General features: G+C 26.3%; 1 protein-coding gene across 1 annotated transcript in view; it reads right to left on the bottom strand.

The window, feature by feature from the left end:
- Positions 1–27,688, bottom strand: part of LOC105363423 (limbic system-associated membrane protein-like) — a 68,238-nt gene that overhangs the window by 13,162 nt on the left and 27,388 nt on the right. Inside the window, exons 2-3 of the mRNA XM_011501104.1 lie at positions 27,450–27,657; positions 3,301–3,459 (exon numbers count right to left, since the gene is read on the bottom strand). Coding sequence (XP_011499406.1) covers positions 3,301–3,459; positions 27,450–27,657 — 367 coding nt within the window. The remainder of the gene's footprint in view (positions 1–3,300; positions 3,460–27,449; positions 27,658–27,688) is intronic.

The raw sequence follows: 27,688 nt of genomic DNA, 5'->3' as shown, positions 1-27,688 counted from the left end.
AAATTTTCGGTGAAGTTGTTTGTATAAATAGGCAGTTATATGGCTAACCAAATTATTATTGTTAATAAAATTCTCTTGGGACCAACTGAAAAACCGTTTGAGAGTTTTATAGTGCTTTAACGATGGAAATGAAAGATTAAGTTTCTCATTAACCTTCTGAGCGTAAACATGAAATAAGTTTCCTAAAATATACCGGATTCCTATATAATTCGTGAATAAGAAAATATTCTATTTATATCGAATATTATATATATATATATATATATATATATATATATTTATTTATTATTACATTATACATTATTATAAAAATTTTTATTAATTTTCTACAATTCGTATCTTTTACTTTATATTATGCGTAATTTCATGGAAGAATAATTATAATTATATTTAGTTTATAAAAACATAGACACACAGACACTATGATTTCATTGATACTTACTTAATTAAAAATATTATTTTTAATTAATATTATTTTTAATAAATTATGTGAAGGTATATGTTAAGATGAATATTATTATGTTTTTAAATTTATTCGTTTGCTTTAAAATTATCTTCATCGTACAAATACACGACAATAACAATGTATTATATATTATTTGAACGAGTGAGTCATTTAAATTATTCGATTCAAGCATACAAATATATATGCAAATTAATCGCGGGAATAATTTACTTTGAATATTAATTATTCTATACATTTTTAACACAACGTCTATTATTATTCTTAGGCGACACAACACAAATCATACGAAAAGAATTTAATTATTCTGGAAATGTAGATATTGGATCGTGATTGTTAAATTCAAGTGATTTATGTAATTAATAATATGCATGACTTATAAAGCTATTTCTGTAAAAGTGAAATAAAAAATGAAATGGGGAAACTAAATGAACGATAAAAGAAAAACTAAAGCAAAATCGTAGTTTCTCTTGCCACGGATTGGCAGACGCTCACGTCAAGCGCTAATGAAGCACTCGGAAGAACCAAAAGTGAGTTCCACTATGGAGGTTCACCGCGGCATCCCCGAATCCTATGCAGTTCAACGCGCCTCTAAAACTGAGTGATAATCCCAAGGATTTTGCGACTCCTTTCCTCGCCATGTTTATATCCGACTGGAAGCTGAACTTTTTCGCGGAGCTCTGTCATTTTCAATTCCTCCCTTGTTTATTTGCGATGTCGCAGAGATTTTCATACTGGAAATGAATTTCATCGGAATATTCTTTAACATTTATCATGCGAAGGAATTTGGAACAATAATTTTATATTTTCATGTAGCCAACAAATCAATCTTCCTATATTTAAAAGAAAAAATTCAGTCTACTATGTATAAATAAAAATGGTGTAATAATGAGCATAAATATATGTTTGGTAAAATGTATAAAAGTTTAAAACAAAAATCATAATATTTATACCCTATTTCTTATTTTTCTTTTCACGAAATATGAAATTACTTTACATGTAATTTTGAAAACTACGAATATATTAACATTTTACCGATTTCACAATACGTTGCCTCATATAAATATATTTAATAAATTTCTAATAACAAATTAAAAACAAATTCTTTTTATAAATATTTATAGAAAATATTTAATTACCGTTGAAACCACTATTATTTCAATTAATTTAAATATAAAATTCGAGAATAATGTTGACTTGATAGATACAAATATATACATAATATAGTCTCGAATAAGAACGTGAATTTATTCAAATATGCTATATATATATGTGTGTGTGTGTGTGTGTGTGTGTGTGTGCGTGTGTGTGTGTATGTATGTATATATGTATGTTTATAAAAAATGAAAAATCTACAAATGCTATAATTGTACGTTTATATATTGTACACAAATTGTACTCAACAGCATTTGCAGAAAGGTCATGCATGACAAGTGTGAGAAGTGAATGTTGAATTAGTTTTCGTCAGTTTCGAACGTATATTTGCGTTGCTACAGCGTTCTAAACTATTATTACTGTTTTAATATTCATTGAAGTTTAAAATTCTGCTGAAGGCAAAGAAATTTTCTAGCCTGGTTGCTGCTAAACTCTTCCTCTTACATTCACTTTTCATTCCTCTGTTTTTATCTGTCCGTTCCCTTCTAAGTATCTCTCTTTCTCTTTTTAGATTTGTCACTCTTAACTGTTTACCACTTTCAATGCATATATAAAGAATATATACGTGTACAAAAACATATATTTATTGTTAAGATAGAAGTGAAAGTGAGAAAAGAGATAGGATGTGAAATATAAGATACAGTAGGTGAGAATCTTCAATCCATTATATCGTGTAACAATATCCATTTACTGGTTTTTCCTACATCCAATAATAATATTTCAGGCATGTATAATATTTTATCTATGCCCCTAAAAATTATCGACAATTTATTTTGATACGCGAAATTTGAGGGCGCGTTTTCATATTTTTACTTCGATTTATAATTTAAATAATATCTATGGTGAGATTTGAAAATTTATTTTTTGAAAAACTTTTATATATTATGTACATATATGTTTGCAGGAACTGTTTTTAAAATATAAAGATAAGGTTACAGCATATATAAAATCACAACTTCAAATAAATTAAAATAAAAAATATAATTAAATATAACAACAAAATATAATATTAGTAAATTATAATTTCTAAGTTACTTCACTTATATTTTTTAAAGATAAAAGAATTGAGAAAACTTTAATTATTTGAGAACAAAGATAGTTTAATTTTTTTTACACATAATCAACAATTGAAATGGCAAATGTAAAGAGTAAGATTTATCAATTACAAAAACATTTATTCATAAGCAAAGCATTCTAATTTTAATATAGTTGACGTAAATGGATATAATGAACTGTACACAAAGCTTATCTACAGTTATAAAATTATGAACAAATATAGATATTTTTATATTCTAATTTTTATATTTTAAATTAAACTACGAAATTGTCTTGTATATATATATATATATATATATATATATATATATATATATATATATATAAATATGTAAAATTTTATTTAAGTAAATATTCTCTCATATAAATATAAGACTTTACTATTCCTAATTCATTTTTATTCAACTTTACGTTCTTCTGTTTATACTGAAAGTTTATTAATACGTATAATAACCTCTGCAATTACAAGTAGACTTCATGATTAATTATCTTACCAAATAAATGGTTTTCTATCTACTTTCTATTTATTGTGGGTAAGGAAAAATGATCGATAACACAAGCGTAATCTATATATATATATACGTGCTTAAACTTACCCTGCGATATGCTTATGCATAATCACTTACCCTCCCTCGTGTTACTAAGAGAAATCGGCTGCCCATCCTCTCTACGCCAATTTATAATTGGTGCCGGTGAGCCTGTAGCCATACATCGTAGTGTAACGTCAGTACCTTCTCTCACAATCATATCTGTACTAGTTTGATAGTCAATTATGTCTGGTGGAACTGTAAAAATTATAATTATATACCGATTGGGAAATAAATTTGGAATCATAGCAGCAAAGATTTAGCAGTAATTAAAAGTAGGAGAAATCTACTATTGTATATAATATAGCTTGTTATTAAGTAATGATAAAGTATATTATATATATATATATATATATATATATTCATATTTTTGATAATAATTCTGAATTAAGCAGTCGTATGACTATAATGTAAATAAATGTGCATTTACATATTACATTTTTTTTTATCATTATGTGATTTAAACAAAGTTAATAAATTAATAAAAGTAAATATATAAATATTATAACGCTATTTTTTATTATATTTCATTATATATTTTAATAATAGAATATTCTATTTATAATATTTCTCCGGTCTAAATACGAACAACTGAAACATCACTTTGTTTATAGCATTCTATTTAAACGATCTTTAGTTATGGAATGAATTTCTTAAAAAGAGCGAATTTTTGATGCCGAAAAATCAGAACGTTTTGTCATTAATAATAAAATGTTGCCGAAAAAGTTTAATTATATTGAAACGAGAAAATCATTTAATACTTCAATCTCGAACTTTACTTGTAATTGAAATTTGAAAAATAAATCATTATGCATAATCTTTCGTAAACTATTAGAATATAGTGATATTTTTGAAAGGCAATTTTTGAACACAATGAACGTTAGATGCTTAACTATATATAATATTGTTAAGAGTATCTTATAAATAATAACTATCTATAAGAGTTTTTGATTTATGAAATTAATATTATAGAATTAGTAAAAATAGTTAAAACACTTTATTATATAAAATCAAATATGAAAATATTTTTATCATAAAACGACAATACTTTTTACAAATATTATAAAGCACAAATTCGAATGATATAGTCGTATTCTAAATTCTGACAACGTATAAACTGCTTTAGGTAGCAATTAACTTAACAGGTTTTTTAATTTAAACTGATGCTATAATAAATTTGTCTATAGGCTTATATACTGTAGGGTATTGTTTGTTGCTTCAGAATTCATTATTACAATATTTATCATAGCTAAATTACATTACATTTATTACAATTTACTTTATCTTTTTCATGAATTTTCTTATCATAATAGATAATAAATATACAATTAAAATTGAAACTAGGATAGGATAATTATTTAGCAGTGTAATTAATTTTAATTTGAAATTAATTTATATCATTTATTGATGATAAAATATCATATTACATACAAATTGCAACTATTAGTGAAAATAAATCCATTCTATTTACAATTTTTATTTCTACAATTTCTATAATAAACAAGGAAAATAGTTGTGTTACTTACAAAAACAATAATTATATAAATCTTTATAAATAATTATATATATTTTTCATTTATAAATATAAATAATTATAAATAATTATAAATAATTATAAATCATTAAAAAAAATATAATTATAAATAATCTTTATTTAATAAACGTATTTATACATTTTCATATTTGAACGTTAGCATCTATAATAAATGTTAGAAATTGAATATAAATAAATAATTATATTATGAATTTACAATCATATATTAATTTGTAAATGCTCCTGAGTGTTTTTTATTTCATCTATTTGACCAAATAAAATTAGGACCTGCTTTGCTTGTTGTAAGTGAAATAATCGTTCAGTATTGATTGGTTATTATTGACTCATTATAAGCCGATTATTAACCTAACAGTTCTTGCAATTAACAATTCAAATCTTTTCTCCCAATATTTTATCGAAGTTCGAGACGCTTCAAATTGCATTCCTCTCTCCGAATTCACACGTATCCCTTAGGAAAAATCAGCAGTCGATTTTATATTTTTCTTTTTTGAAGACTAAATTCACGTATTTCTTCCATCATTGCAATATCACCACAAACCTTTATGGAGAAGTGAATATTACATCGTCATCGTGGTAAATTTTGTGTACGCCACCAAAAGTTATTTATTTTATTAACACAAATATTAAAAAAATGTAATTTCCCCTTTTTTGTTATTAGGTTTTATTCAAAATGATAAATAACAAAACTTTATATTTAATAATTTTCTTATTATATTTATTTATTTATTTATTTATTACGAAGATTAAAGAATATGAGGTGTATAATACTAAATTTTGCATATTAGTTAATTATTGATTATTAATTAAGATATTGACGTCTATATATAGTGAGAGTATGTGTATGATTGTCGAAGGGTATTTAATTAAAGTATAATCGAAAAAATTAGAAAAGAATTCCCTTCGTTGGTTTAATTCAATGAAAGAAGCATTTATATATCCTATGTTTCTTTGTAAAATTTACTTTTATTAGTGCATTTTAATAATATTTAGCTATAAATAACAGATATAATCTTCTTGACTATTACTCTTCTCGAACATTACCTACAAGCATAATATCTATTATTGAAAATCTCCTATTTAAAAAATATGAGAAAATACAGAATTTCAATTAAATAATTAATTGAAGGTCATATTTAAGCAATTGATGCAGCTAACCAATTAAATAACCCTTTTTTACTATTCCATTAACTTCAAACAGTTTGAATTTCGAACAATTTAATTATTTTTAAAATATTTGAAATATCATGCATTTACTGAAAGATATTTCCGACATATTTATAATTTCTAATGTAGTTTATCATTTAGTAATATAGCTTTTAACTTGCAGTTTATAGATTTCAAATTCTGGAGCATTATAGTTGAATACAAATTTATTATATAATTAATAAAAGCAAATTAATAAAAGTAATAGTAAAATATTTTATTTAATAACTAAATCATAAATATTTATATTTCCGAATTTGTACTAATGTAATAAGAATCCTTCAACAATAATATACCTTTCATAGTTTTCACTTTTTTTAAACTGTTCTATTACATTTTTTTTTTTATAAAAAGAGAATGTGTGGTAAAACTGTTTTATAGAGTTGCTCGAGAGTATGCTAAACCCGTATCAAAACTAAGCAGAATATGAAAAGTTTACCAATTAAGACGTGAATATTTCAACAAATGTTTCTGTCATTAACGAAACTATTGCCTTTGTTTCATCTTTGTAAATTTCAATACATTTTGTTAATAAATAATATAGATTAGTAAAAGAGATTTTAATTCGATAACTATTTTATTATTGTACATTGTCTGTTTGAATAAATTTGCAAATTGGTCATTGTCAAAAACAGATTGTTTCATGTCTCCTTTCATCTTAGTCTATATATATATATATATATATAGACGCATATATATGTATATGTACATATGTATAAAGTGTGTGCACGTGCGTGCGTGCCTGCGTGCATACTTGCGTTCATGTATGCACATGTGTCAGTACTTTGCTTGTTCTATCTATTACCTTTGTTACGTTTTTTACTTTGTCAAGTTGCAAGATTAAAGTGGAATTAAAAAAGTTTTATTTTAAAATATGCATTAAAACTGAATTTTCATGTTTTCTTAAATACAATGTCTCTATTTCTGAAAACCGCATCTACTGATAATATACTTTTTTTTTTTGGTTTTTATACATATTTTATGCATCCGTTACATGACTTGTTTCTAGACTTTGACATTCATTCTTTTCAATTATTTCGTAAATATTAGACGAATTAATTGTATTTTAATTATTCAGATAAAATAAACATTTTATATAGCTGAAATTATTAATAATAATAAGCAATATTAAACACCATAAATTTTCGCGTATAATCATTGATACACACAACTAGTTGACATTATCTTTGAATTTTACTATAATTATTCATATAATTTGCTGAACAATTATTGAACGTTTAACTAAACGAAAATTTCCATTGTTTATTTTGCATTTACTTCGTATTATTGTGTGGGAATCTTTATGTACTAAGCTGTAAACTAAATTTCTTTTTTAAATTACAAATGCCTATCAAGCAATTCACTATCACGGTTTAATAGAATTATTATTGTATAAATTAATACGTTATAAATAATATTTTATAAATGTATAAAATAACGAGAATATTTTTTCATAGCCATTACAATATATTATGCATAATGTTTATTATATATAATAATTATAGTTAAATAAAAAATATGTCCACAAGTAAAATAATTTTCATGAGAAAGCTAATGGATGTGATTATCATTGGTAAAGCCTCGTCCAACAACAACGACAAACAACAAAAGGTGTTATAACACCAATATTCCACATTAGCGTAGGCAGAATGCGTTGTCCTATTTATTCTCTTCCTTCTCTTCTTTTCCTTTCTTTCCGTTCGTTATCCCTTTTTCGGTACGGCGCACATTCATGTGAATACGTTCCGAAGATTATCACACATGCATCAATGACAATGCTCCTCATACACTAACTCTTTCTTCTTTTATCTCTAACGAGCGGGTGTATGTGCTAACGCGTATCTACGTTTTAGGGTGTAAAGGGTTGCAAGACGAGGCAGGAGGATTAGCTTTGCTTTAGTTATAGAAGCGAGTGTCCCTAGGCTCTTTGGGGTTGCGGCTGCACGCAATAAAATTAAATGATAAGATGAAACGACCCCTAGAACATCATATCCAGTGAAAGGACTCGATTGTAACTCCCGCGTGTTCTTCATTACCTCACTCATATTTCATCCCCTGGCAACACATGCACATATTCTACATCTCAAACTCATTTGCTTTCTAGTCGTTTTCTTCTTTATCTTTGTTGCTGCAGTTTTAGCTTTATTTCTTTCGTATTATTTTCACTAAACTTTCCTTCATACACCAAACTGCTTCAATGAGTCCAATGAAATTACAATCATAATTATTAAGGTTATACTTACGTTTTTAGAACATTATTTACTCTTGTTTCGACTTAAAAATTGTATTCTCTTGTAATAGAGTATTTTTATATTATGCCTTATTATAAAACAACATTTAAGATTGGAAAGAAATTTAAATTTTCATGTTTCAATGAAGACGACATTCCATCTAATAGAAGATGTACACGTACCGTTAAAAAGCCAAAGAAAAATGGAAAAATACGTATTAAAAATCCGGGTGGTGCATACAGATAGATAAGAAGACAAAAAAAAAAAGAATTGAGTAAATGTGGCGAAGGACAATATCGATCGAAAGTATTTTCTAATACTTGAAAGTAAAATACTCGCTGAATTTTTACGATCGTTGAGTGCTAAGTGTGCAAAGCCTTAGGTGTTCGTCGTGTATTGCTGGAATTCGATGCTTTCATGCGCGAATCCGAATGAGGTAAAGAATAAGAAAAAGAAAGAATAAGAGGGAGAAATCTCGCAGGACGCACGATCATCCCCTTTTTGTCGTTCCAACGAGCCATACATTTCATGATTTTTGTTGCACTCTTGCAAGACGTGGATTCGGGTCAGGAGCATAGAGGGCATCGATACGCCCGCACAAAGAATCCACGGCATTAAAGAGCACAAATGGAATATCGTCATATCCATCCTTCGTATTACTTGTTTTATTTCGAATAAAATCCGTTATCGAATAATTGTTTAGTTATGTATTTGCTTATATAAGTGAAGAGGTAAGTGACTTAATGTATTATTTATAGTACATGTAAATTTCTAAATACGCAATGAATATATTTTTTAAATTGCGATATCTTATTCAGTTATGTTACTCAATTTGCATACACAGTTACATACGCAATTACGATATAGATAGTTATAAGTTGTGTGTAATGAAAAATTATAATGTACGGTATAGAAGAAACCAAATTAATGTAAATATATACTCATAGACCGTTAGTATAAAGATCATTGTTTTTTATACTTTATTATATTTAATTTTCCACTTTTAGATGAGATAAATTTTATATTTGACTACAGGTAATTTTAATCAAAATTGCTATCAAGCATTACTTTTAAATTGTTTTTTCCATGCTACGATAAAATTACCTTCACATATACAATTAAATTTTATCATTAATAAATACAATTAAGATTAAAATTTCCAATGAAATAAATAATTTTTATTAAATGTCATCTTTTTAGACATACAGATTAGTTATAATATTATATTAATAGAGATATTCTCACAAGATAATACAATTTTTAAAATTGTAATTTTTTTTTTTAGAAGCGCACATTTTATAATAAGAGAATTTATTAGAATTTAATGTTTATATTGTTATTGAAGTATTATTTGTTACGTTAAATTGTTTTCCTATTATTAACATTAGAATATACAAGTATAATAAATTTCTAATCACACATCAAATCACCAAGTCATAGTAAATTTTGACATTAACATGATATTGATACAAAAATACATAAATAATATTTTAATTTCTTTAAAAAATTTATTTAGAACATTACACTAATTATATTATTCTAATAATATATTAAATATAATTATTATAATATATAATATAATTAAATATAATATATTAAATAATATATAAATATATTTGTCACTATTCATAATACTACTATATAAGTTCTGAATATCTAATTAGTTATTTATTCATTATTCCGTTGTTTCAAATTTGATTTAATGCTTTAACAAAACTATAATTATTATAGGTTATAAGATCACACGAAATGAATCTTTTATTTAAAATTAAATCTAAGTTGAAGCTGAGACATAACAATTATATATACTGAAAGAGATGTACGAAATCCTGGGTGGTTCTTTTGGCACGATGTCTGTAAACTGAATGTTAAACTTCAGAGATTTAATTACAAGTATCGACTCGCGACAATTGCTTTAATACTTACTAATGCACATGTATACGAGATGAAATTATTTTACTAAAAGGGTAGCTAGAATCCTAGACGTTAGTGTATTTGTTAAATTTTGCTTTTAGTATTGATTTGTTTGTATTTACTTATCCACTTGTACAACATTTACTATGACTTTATACCTTAGTTCATTACTTATATTTTATTGTTTAAAATAGAAATATCAAATGTATCCATTGAACTTCGTAAAAATGTACTTTACTTAAATTAAATATATAGATTTACATTACAAATGAAAATAACAATAAATAATGAATTACAATATACGTTAGGCTCTACTACTTGGTATATATTTACGTGTAATTTATTCCTATATGAGAAAATAAATAAATATATAATTTTTATATTTTTGTTCCACTTTGTCGTTTGGTGCCAGCTATTTGGAGATTAGTCTCCATTTTTATCTGTATAATAATCTATCCTTAACAATAATTCTCCTATTGCATACAAAGCATTAAAACAGTTACGCCTTCTTCCATCATTGTCCATCTGTCAATTTCGTAACCGAGCTCTCGTACTCGTCCTCTTGACATTTCGATCGGACGTTACATTTGGCGCTGCCAGATGAATTCGTCCCTTGCGAGTAATGTCTTAACCTTCCGTGAATGTTCTCGTGGTCTAGCCGCGCAAATCAGCCCCGAGATCAGTAGACGGACTACTCCTACAAGCAGAACTTGATTTGCGGTGGGGCAAGTCTCCGTATGGTCAATGGTTGCGTTGAATTTGTTCGGCCCTGGCCAAATCGTTGTAACAATAGTAACACATTCGATTTCGTTTCTTCGCGCGCGCGCGCGCGCGCATATATATACATATGTAGATTACGTTTGCACCCGTTTGACCTAAGCATTTTCTTACGTTTCTAAATCCCACGGATTTCCCAATTTTTAGAATTTTATAAAAAATATTTAAAATAAATAATAATAAAAAGAAATTTATACTTATATTTATAAGTATTCCATTAAAACACATATATAAGTCATTTAAAAAATTATATAATAATACTGATTATATCATTTTTAATAATATTAAATTTGTATTTAGTAATTATAATTGTATTGCCTATAATATACAAATAATTATGCTAAAAGTAATTTTGGAAAAAATGGCATTCGATACAAATATTTTTTAATAATATTTTTAGTAGAAAGTAAATAATACGAATAATTTGCTCGTTTTCGGTATTATATACGTATTAATATATATTATTATTATATATTCAAAACATATATAAATAAAAATAATTCATTCATTCTTCATCGAAATAAATAGTAATTTTATTATATTTCAATTTTAGATAAAGAACATTATTAGATTATGTTTTTCAAAATTAATTATATTAATGTGATTTTTATTTATTAACGTCATGACTTACGTGATAAAAAAACAACACTTTTACATTAAAAATACATCAAATTGATTCTTAATTTCATATTTTATCATATTTTTGTCGATATCAATAAAAATATGATCTCCTTATAGATACATAAAATAAAATATTTGCTTAAAATATCCATTTAGTTTTATTTTCAATCCTATAAGTTTGCTAATCTCTAAGTAGTTTATTCTGTTACTTTACTATTTACTGTACTCGAATTCGAATTTATATCCAAACGCGCTTAGCTATTTCACTTGTTCTCTGTTTGTTATCCCCCCCCCCTCCATCTCTCCCTCTCGTCTTCTCTCACTCTCTCCCATTCTCTTATTTTTTTTTCCCAATCAGTCTCTTCCTCGAAAATAGATACACTCTCTTGGGCCCACAACCTCAATACAACTGATCCGAATTTTCCATCAATCTGAGAAAAGAGCCACTCGATTCAACCGTCCGATCAGTCACTGCTACACCAAACTTCACCTTCTCTCTCCCGTGATCCAAATCGAAATGCGCCCTTATTTCGATTATCCCTTTCACTCGCTTTCTTTCTATTCAGATCCATTCAAATTCGGTAACACTTTGTGGTTGTCTTTTCTTTATTTTGCAACTTGAGCATGATCATGCCGGGTCAAGATTAATTCGTTTAATACACATAAGCAGAAATTACCGATCGCGACTAGGTACTAATGCGCTTTAGTTTAATAGACTTAAACAAGGTCGAAGGGTATTTTGAGTGTTTAGTCGCATACGCTTCTGTTTATCCACATCTCTCTTGAAAATGATGGGAAATAAATTAAGTTTTATTACATTGGGGTTCTTGTATTGCAGTCATTTGCACAGTATTATTATAATGCCGAATTTAACTATAAATAACATCAATTTGTTCATGATTTCTGAACAAATTACGTAATCAATATTCCTGATTGACTGATTTTAGTATTAGTGTACTTATTGCTAATAATATATTTATTCGCATATATATATACTATCTCGTATATATTGATATAAATGATATTCATTCGCGATTAAGTTATCAATATCTATTGAATTACTGTAAAATCTTCACTATAAACATTAAATTTATAAATACAATAATCTTTAATTTCAATACAAGAATTATTATTGCTATTAATTTCAATTTTTAAATATAAAAATGCTAAAATAAAAAAGTATTTTAATTGGGAAAAATAAGTAATTTGAAAAAATTTTACTGAAACTCCGACGATAATCCGTCAAAGGAAATGTAAATATCATTTTAATAATCAAACTAACGTGAGCCATTAGCTTTTATGAAATCTCTATACATAATAATATTAGTGTCGGCATTTATGAAAAAATATCTGATATTAGTACAAGTAGGCTGTATTTTCATTATTTTAGAATAGACATTTCGTTATGTAGAATAAATAAATATTTTTTTCTTTTAACTTTTTCATGATAATACATAAATATATAGTAAAAATAAAAATTATCTCATATACATTGATTGATATCGTAGTTAATTAATATAACCAATGAACAATTAAAATTAAACTATTTACTCAATTTAGTAAATTTCTTATTGCAAAAATTGTCGAATCGCGTTTCATATACATTTCATTTTTATAAGATTTTATACGAAAAAATAATAATTTTGAATGATTAGTAGGTTACAAGCAAAAATAGTTTTATTAATTTTTGTTTAAACTTTTTATATTTCGATCATTTGTTTGTTTATACATTTGAAATAATTCTAATAGTTGGTAAAAAGATAAACATAATAATAATACAGAAAAATAATATTGATGAACGAGAAAATAAATAAAGACAGGGACTGAAATTAGAATGAAAACATACGCAAAACAAGTGCGAGCGTACGGGGTCACCACGACTTTTTAAAAGAAGAGAAGCATAAATCTGCTACGCTATTTACCGGGGAGTGGCGAGAAGTTGTGTAAAATGAAGAGGCAAACAGTATATGGTAGTAGATATTAAGCTTTTAGAGAAAGAAAGAAATTCGAACGACGCAAGTTGAAATTGGACGCCTCAACCGATCAGGAATGATTCGAGGGGTTCTTCAAACATCTACCTTCCTCTAGGAGAGTGTCTCATACTACTAGCTTACTTAGAGTTACAGGAGCAGAAAACATTATTTCGAAAGCATAATCCTTGAGAAGCAGAAGCCGCTGTCCCGAATATGATGCAAAACAATCGCCAAATGTCAAACAGAAAAATAGCGCTAGTAATAATACAATGTTGCACGGTCTGAATGACCTGCTGTATTGATATTCTTTTCTTTTTATTCCTCTTGATTATTATACTCTGCAGTATATGTAAAGAGACAAAAAAAAAACATTGTATTATTAAATATAAGTATAAATCTACGAAAATGCATGATAATATCTCAGAAGAGAAAATATTGAAATGTCAAGTTATATATGATTCACAAAGGTATAAAAGTAAAAATAGTTACGAGCTCTGCTTTCCAACAATCTTCCTTTTGTAAATGACAGTGTAAAGAGTGTAGTAAGAAGAAAGATATTGTTTGAAAAATGGAATTTAAAAAATCCCAGTGCATTATTTCTCACTTCGAAAAAAATACAAAACATCGGTATACATTGATTGAATTGTTTGCTGCCGCATTTTAAGATCTGTAGATTTCTTCCCCTTCTTTCTACAGTATTCGTTTTTTTTTCTTTTGCATCAGCTGATGGAACGTAATTTTAGTATTCCAGGAAAATGCATTTACCTTCCGGTTACAGAGGCAATCTCGGCAACATTAATCGGAGTTTTCATTATAATTAATTGAAAGCTTATATATTATATATTATACTAATATTTATAAAATTCATTTGAATTTGAATTTAAACTAACTTGTTTGTGTATATGTTGTAGGTAATATTATTAGTTTATTAAGTCGAGTAAATTGTATGAAGATGAATTTATTTTTTATAAATTTACTATAGATTTAGTCTTAAATCATATGAAACGTTGCATTCTTTAGTTTATAAATTTTATGCTACTTTTCCATTCCATGCTTATTATTAAAAAATAAATTTTGATAAATACAGTATCATTAAATGTATTCGAAGCCTATGTTATATCATAATATGATATTATTATTTGATTTCTCATAAACATATTTGCCTTGTAATTATGAATTGTCACACATTTTTAATATTATAATAAAATAATCAATATATCAATTAACATTCGATAGCACATATATAATTTACGTTCACTTTTTTTATAATGGAATAATATTTATTATTGCAAATCAAAAAATCTTTTGTAATACCACATTGAAAAACAAATACGAGGAGTCCTTTCCTAAAAATTCTTTACTAACACTATACACAGTAACAAAATACTAATTATTTAATAATTATATTTGTTATAACATTAATTTTTCGATAAAAAATGGATTGTTACTCATTAGATAATGTCATTAAATACATTGTTATGGTACATTAAATACATTAGAAATCATAATTATGATATAGTATAATAAACAATAATTTATTATTGTCATCAAAATATATAAAATAAAATCAAGAAAAGTCATGCTATCAAAAATATTACTTAAGCATAAGCCTCGAGATCCTTCATTTAAATTTATTCAAACAGTAGCTTATGCATAATTAATTATGTAACCATTATTATATAATAATTTTTGTTATCAATAATCTTTATAGATAAAACATTTAGCTATATTTTATTTCAACTAAAATTATTTTAACATTTTTAATCACAATAAATAAAACATTATTATAACGAAATTCATATTCAAGATCGGATCGATAAAATTTACTTATGCGTTCAATTCACTTATCTATACATATATATATATATATATATATATATATATATATATTTCTACATGCATGTATAAATTACTAAATGATACAATAAAGTTACGATGATATGCCATATACTTAAGAGTCATAATAGAGGGCAATCAGAGCTGTATGCGGAAGCTACAAATTCATCCGATAACTTTATGAGTAGAGCTCCCTATAAAGGTGATTAGCTTATAACCGGAACGTCAAAAGGGTTTGAATCGACATCAGACGAGAAAATCCAAAACTTTTCCAGCGCTCCAGAGGTTTACATTTATCTATTCTGCTAGTGTAAAAGCTCAAAGATGAACAGATCCACTGAAGAGAACTTGTAAGTAATAAGATACACAAAATTCGACATCAAAACTAGCACGATTTACAAGTCCACAAAGAGGCATAGAGAGAGAGAGAGAGAGAGAGAGAGAGAGAGAGAGAGAGAGAGAGAGAGTGTGTACACTCAAAAAGAACAAACAATCACTTAAGTATTAATCAGTTCATTACTAATTGAGCTTTTAAATTATTATTCTATAATAAAAAGTTCTTAATGATTAATGAATTTATTCGACTTTATTCGCTTGAATATAAAATTACCAATTATTAAAACGATAGATTTTTAACAAATAATTTTATACACAATTACAATTGGAATTTTCAGGAGCAATAAATTATTGGTAATATACGTATAATTATTATTTTAATATTGTAATAACAGATAAACAAATAATATATGTGTGCGTGTAATAATAATAATATATGGTATTGATGAAATGTATTTAGTATTTAATAAGTTCAACTATAAATGTTGCATTAAGCAATTAAAAATCACAAATTTACTATATATATATATATATGTGTGTGTGTGTGTGTGTGTGTGTATGTATTATAGCTTATCAGTTTGTATATAAATATAAGTAAAAAAATGAAAGCATACATAATTAAATTAAATATAAAATATCTGTTGAACGTAGTTATATTTTTCATGTAAAATTTTACAATTTCAATATACAAAATCAAACATAAAAGAAATATCAATTAAAAAATAGACTACAAAGGATGTGAGTAAAATTGAATAGAAAATTTTTTTGAGTGATTAATTTACTTGATCAAGTGTAAAATTTCAAGTAGGTGCGATGCTGCGCCCAAGAGTTTTACTATTGAAACTAATTCTGTAGATGTCTCTACAGGATATTTTTTGTTATAAAATTATTTATAATAAATAATACTTGATTTTTAATTTAAAAGGCAGCTTAAAATTTTATTCAGATTGTCGATATAGTTTTATTAAAAATTATGGTACCATTTTAAATTGAATTTATTATAACTATAGTATTATTATAGTTTCGATTGTAATTATATAAATAAATTTTCCTTGAAAAAGTTTAAAACTGACTTTAATTTATATAAAATCACATTTTTTTATTTATTACGAATTTATTAATACCTAATTTCGTATTAAAATTATTATCTCGTTTTTCTATCTATTTTCAATTTCGTGCAACAATTATTAACTTTAACAGAGCTTGTATACTTGTTTTGTGATAAATGAAAAAATGTATATGCATCCGATGTTTCAACATGGCTTAGTACAATTAAATAAAAACAATTACAATACGTATGAGAAAAAAACTCATCTATTAAAAAAACCGTTAAAATTGTTCTAATAAGGTACATGACGATTGTATCTGTAGTTCATCTTATCTCTATTATCATTCGTAGCAGCTTTCGCTGCTCAGCAACGAAGGTACAGAGATATACAGGAAGAACATAGAACAGTGAAGAGAGAACTACAGGGATCGAGAGGGAAGAAGAGGTCGGGAAAATATGGTGTACAGTGACAGCAACATGTCGACAGATTTTGTACCCCTAATATTCTGCCTGGTGACATCATTCTCTGGCTTTACAATAGCGTTTCTTCTGGTTTCGACTGGACCTAATGTACAAGCTCTTTTTTTTACTGGACTCTGCCTTTGAAGTTGTGGAGATCAAACTAGCAACAAGAAAGAGAGAGAGAGAGAGAGAGAGAGAGAGAGAATCGTGAATGTACAAAAGCAGAGAGCGAGAGAAAGAGAGATACTCAACTGTGCATGTGTGCGAAAGAGTGGGGTAGTGTAGAGTCAGGGAGAGCCATAGGCCACTAGTTTCCAGTCTGTTGCATAAATACGAATCCACTTACATACAGTACATGAGTGCCTCTAATTCTCTTTGGAACTCTAGAAATGAGAAAGCCTCGGATTTCACAAGCGAATTCTTTTGTATTTGTCAGATTTAATTTGATCGATCCTTCATTTATTTATATACAAGGTACAATGTGATATTACAATTGAGAAAAATAAATTAACAGCTACTGGTAAATGTAATTTGAAAAATTATAAATCCATTTATACTTTCATTTATGTAAAACAAATTTGTGTTATTTAAAATTAATTTGTACATAATAGGAGATTATGTGATACGTTCAATGGCAAATAAAAATGAAGAATTATTTAATTTGTTTTCAATTACAATGTTTAAATGTAATTGTTAATAATCATATTTTCATATATTTCTTCTTAATGTACAATATTGAAATAAAAGAAAATATTTAATACCACACTTATTTTAAAAATTCGAAAAAATAAATACATATAAATATAGTATGAATTGTATAAATAAGTAAATTTCAAAACATGTAGCTACTTTTTTCTAAAATTATACAAAGCCTTGTTCATTTTATTAACCTTGGATAATGGAATAAGATTTGATTTGATACATAGGATGATTTATTATTTGTCCAAAGTTAATCAAAATTAAACTATTAAAATTGGTGTGTTTTATTTTTTACTGTGAATTAGTTTTAATATTACCATTTTCAAATTATTACATTGTCGACAAATACGATTACTTAGTTTATCACTTCTATAAACATAAAACTAATAATCCGATTATTCATTAAACTTCCACAGAATATTTTTCAGTATACATTTCTGAGACAGATGTGTATACGTGCGTGCACGCGCGCGTGTGGGTGGGTGGGTGTGTGATTATATCATATTTTTAAATATAAAAGTTATTTTTCAAGGTTTCGGTTATAGTACAGAGATTATTTTATACAAATAATTTATTTCTTAAAAGAATACAAGCATATATTAACATTATGCATGTGATGTCATGTCATGTGATATACATTATAAATATGAAATATTGTTAAACTACTTGTTTATACTATTAATATTTGAGAAAAACATCGGTTGTTTAATTGAAAAAACAGTCTTGATAAATTAGGGAGTAGTGTATTTAAGAATATTTAAAATACTTTATAAGACTATTTTTAATTAATTTCAAAATAAAATTCTCCACCAAATTATTAATTTATTTGATGAAATATTGTTTATTTGATAAAAATAATTTGACTAAAATATTGATTTATGAAATAATAACCAATAACATATAAAAATAATATTGGTGAGTTATATTATAAATTTCATACAATTTTCATTTTCATCATTTCATATTTATAATTCTAAAAAAATACATATATTATTAAAATTTTATTAATAATTATTTAATGAAATTTGGTTATTTATAGAAATCATAATTTTTATAAATAAATTATTCAATGTCTATAAAAATTTTATGTCTATACTAATTTTAAAAATATACTGTAAATTTTCTGCTGTTATCTTACGACAATGGTATACCGTTTTTTAAATTAATTTTTCTTTGAGAAAGAATATGATTATGATGAAGAAAATATTGACAACATGAAAATATTTCTAAATTTTACATAAATGTAGCCATTGTCTCGAGGTAACATATTATCTATAATTGAATTATACTATATATTAAACGAATCCTTATGCACTGAATTTGCTACATTTAGTCAAATTACTCATTAAATGTTTTGATTATTTTACCGTACTTATGCAAAGAAATACCTTAGGAATCACTTACTACAAGCATAACAAAAATGATGTACCACTTTGAACTCTGTTTCTCTCTTAATCCTTGTGGTTTTGCTTTATGGTTACCTTACCGCAAGGGTTTTATGTTTTTCTTCTTCCCCAATCACTTATTTTCTACATATCCAGTAAAAGTACATTTTCTCAACGTAGCGGATAACGAGGAAAGTGAACTTTCATGTCATTCTTTTTTCTTCAACGACGATGGAATCGGACAATTTTCTCTGGCAAGATATTTTTGCTCACGGTCTGTTGCCATCTTGTTATCTAGCTACGGAACTACTACTACTACTATTGGTTGACTGAATGTTGTAAAAAGAAGTCATATTGAAGAGAAACAGAGAAGAAAAAAAAGTGAAATGAACAGACAGAGTAGGTGGATATTTCATTAGGGAATCTATTATAAGTAAAAAAAAAATTATAGATGACATATGGATTATAATAGTATCGATATGAATAGTTGAATATTTAAATTAAATTAGTACAATTCTTACATAACAACGTATCGCTTTATCAACCGTTCTTATTTAAAAGCAAGTTAATTGCAGGAAAATTAATTTCTCATATATAATAATCTGATATGTCTTCGATTTTGGCTTAACTATTTTATATAAAATTTATAGTTATATATAACAAAAATATATGTGCTAACCAATAAAAAAAAATTTAGGCTATGCTTTATTCATGAAGAGTATTTAACAACCGTACGGATAGACAAATTTACTTTAAATTATTATTAGACAATAATAAAACTGTAGTTTAAATTTTGATGATAAATTTCGATAATAATTAACGTTTATTACAATATATCTTACAATCTTTTGAATATGTAAAAATTAAATATTTTTATATACAATAAATATGTATATGATATAATTAAAAATATAATTAACTAGATGATTGGAAATATCGGAAATTCAACATCGAAAGAAGAACCTATAAATTACTTATATATTCGTTTTCATAAATATTGATGAGTTTTTATGCAACTCTCATTTTCTTACCGTCTTTTTAAAAATTTATTATCTTATTAGCAGTGAAATATTGCCAGATTGAAGACTGTACCATTACAATTTTTAATAGACTCGTTATTTTTACATTTACTTAAAACTAACATAAAACAATAAAAATTACGTTTTAAAGAAGATCATCGATATAACTTAAACAGCTGTCTCCCATTCACTTGTTTGCAGCTTTAGCTCATTCACAGAATGAAGTACGATGGCATGAACTGTAGAAGAAAGCCTCTCACAAAACCAAAGTACATCCACTTAAATCCTTCGCATGCTGGAATATCTAGTGCGCCTTCTGTGCTTCACCCCTTCCCGTTATTCATTACTCGAGGCAAGACCATACTACTAGGCTCCCGCTAACCTCCTTCTCATCCTGACCCCACCACCTCCCACACCGACGTCAGTACCTTCTCAGCAGCGCCATTACTTCTCCCTCTAATACTGTGAAATGCTGGCAATCTGGAACACTATATTCTCTCTTCCTGCTAGTATATTCTCTCTGTCTTCGTATGCATACATGTTATATGCCTAATCCTCTCCGCCCGCTGCCCCTTACTCCTTTACCCTCCTTTCGACTTTTCTTGTTCATTATATTATTTTATTTTCTGCTCTCATTCACACTACTTTAAAAGAAAAGATAACAATTCTCAATCGCGATCGTCCCTGCAAGCATCAGCTAATTTTCCCGCATGAATCTGCGTGCCCTAATGCTACGTTTGCTTCAAAACTTTGAAACTTTCATTGTTCCTCATTAGTGGAAAAGAGATCAGCTGAATTTTAGTCTATTAATATATCTGCTTTTCTATTATTCTTTTGCTGCAGATGTATAAATATATGTCGCCATTAATATAAATGAATATTCATAGTGTAATTTTTGCGATTAGTAATTTTCAATACTGAGAAATTCAATTAAGTTATTCGAAATTTTTTATTTTTTTTATGCATAATGTGAAATCTCAACAAAAAAGACGTGAGTTATAATAAAATATTTAAATAAAGCATGGTAATATTAATTTGCTGTCAAATATTTTTATTGAAAATAATCTTTGGATAATAGAATTTAAAATAGAAAATCGATCGTAATCAATTTATACCCAATTATTCCTTATATATATATATATATATTTCTGTGTGTCTATGTGTGTGTGTGTGTGAGTAAAATATTTCGCACTTAGAAAGATTATATTAAATAGGATAGTTATTTATTCCATTGCTCAAGTCAGTACTTTGTATTTTTATAAGTAATTAATATTATAGAGCCTATCAATGTAATAAGGCAATAAATAATATATGTTTAAAATTACAGTAGAAGTATAAGCTTCTTATGTGCATAAAAATCCAATAAAATCTTTTAACATTATAAACATAAATATAAATGAAATTTTTATTAAATTTTCCGTAATTGTAGCGTAATAATATAAATTTATTCCTATTGATATTTACCAAAAAATTCCACCATTTTCAATTTTAACTTTGAATAAAATATTAAATTTTCATTGTTCTTATTACAGCTAACTTGACATCAATGTGATAGTGAGTGATAGTATTAAGAAATGTAAGGATGAAATATTGTAGACATTGAAATTAATATACAGAACTGAGTTGTTATAAATCATAGGAAATAAAAAATTATTAATTTTTTTTAGAAACATGAAATTAATGTATTAAAAGAATGAACTAATATGAGTATTTCATATTTAAAAATCCGATTATGTTATTTATTGTGAAATAAGCCATTAATAGTGTAATAACAGAAAGTTGAATAAAAATGACATCTGAATTATTAATATATGATTGATCCAATCAAGTCGATACTTAACATGACTAAGAACTATATGGTTTAAATATTATATTAAAATGCTAATTATTTATATTAGAAATGATTATGAATAAATGTCTTTCGTTTGTTTTCGTTTATTATGATTTGGATGTTCCACTTGTAGGTTATCGTGTATAATCCCAAATATTTTGCAGCTACATAAATCAACATAAATACATAAATAGTATTATGGAATTGCCTAAAGTACTGATTATTACGTAGTAGACTAAATAAATACTATATAGAATCATCTTTCCGATAAAAATAGTTTAATTATAAAAAAGCCATAACTGTAGCTATAACGATTAATTATATGATGAAAAATACATAATTTCTATGTCAAATGATTTTACGAAAGATATCATTTTAAACATTAACAACATTATATAATGTTATTATCTATCAATTTTAATTTGATTCTCAACTGATATACTTATTATATTCGAGCTTTTCTTAAAATTTTGTTCTCTATATATTTCTAATTTACTTATAACTGTGGTCGCCTATATTTTTGTAATTGCATTCGCTCACGAATTTATACTAATAAATTATTTTTATATTTCAATTTACTTATCAGTTTTTAATAAAATCCTAATGTAAATGTATGATTTGTAAGATAAAACTTTATAGAATACTTAATTGCAGCACAACTATTTATTTTTTAAATTATAAACGTCGTGTGTTTTATAAATGAATATTATTTGAATTTTTCTTCTTACATTTGTAAATGACTAAATTATTAAAGAATATAAGTATATTCAAATTTAACATTAGCTTAATAAAAAGTTTTATAAATAATCTTACTTTTAAATGGACCAAGTTATTTTATGTCTCCTTTCAAAAGTTTTATTTAAATATAATAATTTTGAATTCTGCGCAGTTCATTAATTTATTTAGATATGAAAGTGGACAATAATTGATGAATCAAAGCAATATTGTAAAGGTTATATTTGTGCTTATCTCACTTCGGTAAAGTTTCCTTAATGACAATGTACACAGAGTGATATAGCAACAGCCTGTCGAAGTCGTAATCTACTCTAGCATGCATTGAAGCATTAATATACAGAATCGTCGTCACTAGTTCTAAGAGAGCATCTTCTCTTAAGTCAGTCTTGCGAATTGTCACTGAAGTCACTTGGTAAGTTGGCATTCGAATCACTGCCTCTCGGAGTAAAAGTGGGCGAAAGAGAAGGAGAAAGAGAGAGAGAGAGAGAGAGAGAGAGAGAGTGTGTGAGGGGGGGGGATAATATATAAGTGGAGCTTATAAATGATAACTAGATCGATTATAGCGATTGACCAACTAAGATACAACTACTGATGAACTACATCATCACTTACACCAGATAGTCATAGGATTCGTGTTAAATTTAATCGACGTGAATATTTTTGTATGATTTTTTCTCGAAATTTATCTCTGATAGTTAAGAACCGTCTGATGACCTAATTGCATGAGTTTTGAAAAAGTGGCAGTAATAGCAACGGCACGTAACGCTAGTGATTACATTGAATGACACGGTAGCAACTGCCAAGCTCGAAACTTGGAAATTAATTAATGTTTACATTAACTCGAAAATTTATCTCTAAATTATTGTAACTAAATAAATAAGCTTATTTAGTATATTGAATGTAGTATGTATGTAATGAATGTAATGAAGTGACTCATTTTGAAATTTGTTTTAACTAAATTTAGACATACGTATACGTATAGTTTGTTATTATTTAAATTCATAGAAGTTGAGTAATTATTAATTCAATTAAATGTTCAAGGCTTTATGATTGGCCAAGATTTAAATCAAAATTTTTAAATCAAACCGTATTCTTGATTGAATATGACACCCAGTTTTATATGTACATTCGAACAATATTTATAAAAATCTTTTTTACGAAATTAGTAAAAAAAACTGATTAATTTATTATCATTTTATTTTAATTTACATATGCAAATATAATTATTTGAGAAAATTATATCTTCTTATTATTTTATAGTTGCAATCTCCGTTTACATTATTGCATGTAATGTTTATAAATAATTTAATTTCAATTTGCCGTTTTCTGTAATGTAGCAATTAAATTCTGTTAAAAGATTAGAAAATTTTTAATAGATTAACAGTAATATGTATATTAGAATAAGCAAAAGAGAAAGCAAAAAAAAAAGAATGAAACATAGAAATACAGAGAATGAAACAGAGACTAAAATTAATAATGAATGTTACAAGAGAGTAAAAGAGGTGACAACAGAACAGATAAACAGAGGGTGGGAGGAAGAAAAGAGAAACAGAGAGGGGGAGAGAGAGAGAGAGAGAGAGAGAGAGAGAGAGAGAGAGAGAGAGAGAGAGAGAGTGACGAATCAATTTGCTCTTCAAAGCCTTGTAATTATTCCATCGAGATTTGTAAAAACATGTAGCGGATCTCACTGCAAGGACATTAAAATTTCAGTATGTGTTACTTAAAATACAATTTGTAGCACTTAATTTCCTTAATAAATGTTGATTGATGAAATAAATTCAGGGTTATTTTACATAATCATTTGCTGACCATAGTTTATATGATAGTTACATTATACCACTCTCAGTTCCTGAATTATCTTCTTTACACCAAGTCCGATCGAAGTTACAGAAATTCATAAATAAAATTTTCAAAAACTTTTTTAAAAAAATAATTAAATATATAAATTTATGAAATAATCTGAAATTTGATGTAATATTTAATGCTGTATATTTTTTATGTATACATTGAAAAGAGTTTCTTCGTTATAGAATAAATTTTTTTACTATTTAAATTTTTTAAATTAAACTTAATTGATTGCTCATTTTTAAGTAACCTCACTTTCATCAGTATTTATTTTTTGATTTATTTATTTTCCTATTTAGGCAATAGCTTATGTTATTGTTACGAATAAAAATTGGAGTTGAGAACTTTATAACTAAATTTTAAATCTATAAGTGATTTCAAAACATATTATAATAGTTAATAAAAGTATTTATTAAGAATTTGAGAGCGAGTATATAAAATCTTTAAGACGTAATAATCGAATTTTCGTTACAGCTTCTACTAGCACTCAGTGAGAGAGTAGGACTTACCCTTTATATCCCACCTCCATTACCAATTTAATCTCATGAGTTTCTACTCCAACGTAACATATCACTATTCGTCCTTTTCGCATAGCATCCCAGTCTGTATGCATCAATCTGACTTTTTTCAGGGTCTGTAAGCTGACGAACTGCTGAATGTCTAAGTACGGCCAGCTACTTAGACGAAACTTCATCTCCCTCGTGCAATCATTTCCTGTGAGCACCCAAGTTTGAGAAATCGGTGTAGTCTTGTCCATCGAACCTGTTCCTCTCAATCCACCATCGAGCTCCTTTCGACGCGCCTTTGTAAAGAGAAGGTTACTTTGACATCAACAATCTTGTGCATCCCTAGCTCGCTTTTCGTCTTACTACGTACCGATCTTTCCGAAACGAGAAATAAAGCAAAATCTTTCGAAGCGGTATTGGTAAAATCATGAGGGGCGTATCTGCATGTGTACAAGATTACAGTTGGCTACGTCTTTTAAGCTGCATTTTTACAGGACCCAACGAAATATCTAGTAAAGGATACGTGCACCGTTCGATACGATACATTGAAAACGATGAATAAAAATGAATTGCCACTTTCAATTTTATACCGTTGCTGTGTACATTGATTAAATTTAAATGAAAATTATTTAAAATGCCCTATAAAAAATAACATTCAATTTTTTAATTAATAAGTAACTTATATCAAGGCTTTTAATTATTTTGATTTTATTTTAATTTTGTTAAAATACCTAAAGATCAAAGTAATTTATTTACTCTGCTTTCATATTTCACTTCAATAAATTTTATTGTTTTTAATGCTGATCATAAGTGCAGTTTACTTTTTGGTTGATTTTGTTATATTAATATTGTTTTATTTTTAAATAATTTACTTCTAATTATATGTAAACATAATATAGAAGTTAAATATGCATATACATTATAAACTTTCATGAATTGCACATTTATTGGTTTATTTTAAAATAATATTTAAGGTAGTATAGTCCACATATTATAAAAATATAATCTAATTAAATAATAATTTAACTAAATTTTATTGTTAACTAATAATTATATAATTTAATTAAATAACATTCATTCAGATTTCGTGTAATAATTAAATTCGTGTTTTTATATATCAATAATTCAAATAGATAATTTTTAACCAATAAATTTATAAAATAATTTATAAAAGGAAAGATAATATTAAAAGTACGTAATAAAAACGTAGTAAAAACTGTTAAATAAAATATCTTAAGTTTAAAAAAAAAATCTTAATAAATAATCTAGTTAATAGATTATTCTTGTTAACATATAATTATCGGATTATAAAAATGAAAATAATTATGAATATTATTCAAAAACTTTCTTAAAATGATTAAAGATGAAAAATAAATGCATGCGAATAACGAAACAAAAGTGTTAAACATATTTCAAATTATTTATAAATTGTACTCGTTGCAAGATTAAATAAATAAAGACTATCACACGATTTCGAGGAAATAATCTCTCTCTTTTCTCTCTGTCTCTGTCTCTCTGTCTCTGTCTCTCTGTCTCTCTGTCTCTCTGTCTCTCTCTCTCTCTCTCTCTCTCTCTCTCTCTCTCTCTCTCTTTATATATATATATATATATATATATATATGTACATAACCGTGATCCAGGATTACTATTTTAATAATTATTCTTTATTAAAACTATAGAATTAAAAATTAAGAATATTTTAGTTTAAATTACATAATGTAATATAAGAAATAAATAGTAACAGGTCGCCAATAATAAAATAACTTTACAAGTGTGCTTTATCACTATGCAAATGATGATCATACGAAAAATAAATGAGTTGCAGATCTATTTAGTGCAACTACCTATAGGATACTGTAAACGAAGATTTAATTGGAACTATATGAGTCTATAACTTTAATTCAAAAGAAGATAGATGAAAAAGGAAGAAAAATATAACACGAAAGGAAAGTTAGCGAAAAGACTAAATATAGAAGATAGAAGTAAAAGAAAAAGGAAAGAGAAAATAAAGAGAAATGAGAGAAGAGTATAGACGCAATATAAAAAAAGAGCTAGATAGAAAAATCTTTCTTAAACCTTCTGGCAAGAGTAGTATTTCTATAGAAATGGAAGTTTAAAAAAAAATTGTGTGGAATCATAAACTGACTAGAAATTGGAATAATTATAAATATTAATAAATAGATTAATGAGATAATTACACGTCAAATCTTACCAACAACATCAAGATATCCAATTTGACTTTTCATAGGATCCGTATTGATTTGGCACATATACCATCCGCGATCGGTCTCTTTCACTTCTTTTATATGAAGAAACCAGGTGCGGTGTTCACTATGCGTCAGGCCAATTCGATGATTTTTTGTGATCACGTGATTTGCTATTGTCAGAATCGTTTGCGTATCAACACGTAACCAAGCAACCTGGGATTATAACGAAAAATAAATTAAAAAA

This window comes from Ceratosolen solmsi, unplaced genomic scaffold, assembly GCF_000503995.2.
Source record: "Ceratosolen solmsi marchali unplaced genomic scaffold, CerSol_1.0 scaffold57, whole genome shotgun sequence".
NCBI classification, from domain to species: Eukaryota; Metazoa; Arthropoda; class Insecta; order Hymenoptera; family Agaonidae; genus Ceratosolen; species Ceratosolen solmsi.
Note: the sequence above shows the minus strand (reverse complement) of the source record. Positions and strands in the feature narration are given on the sequence as shown.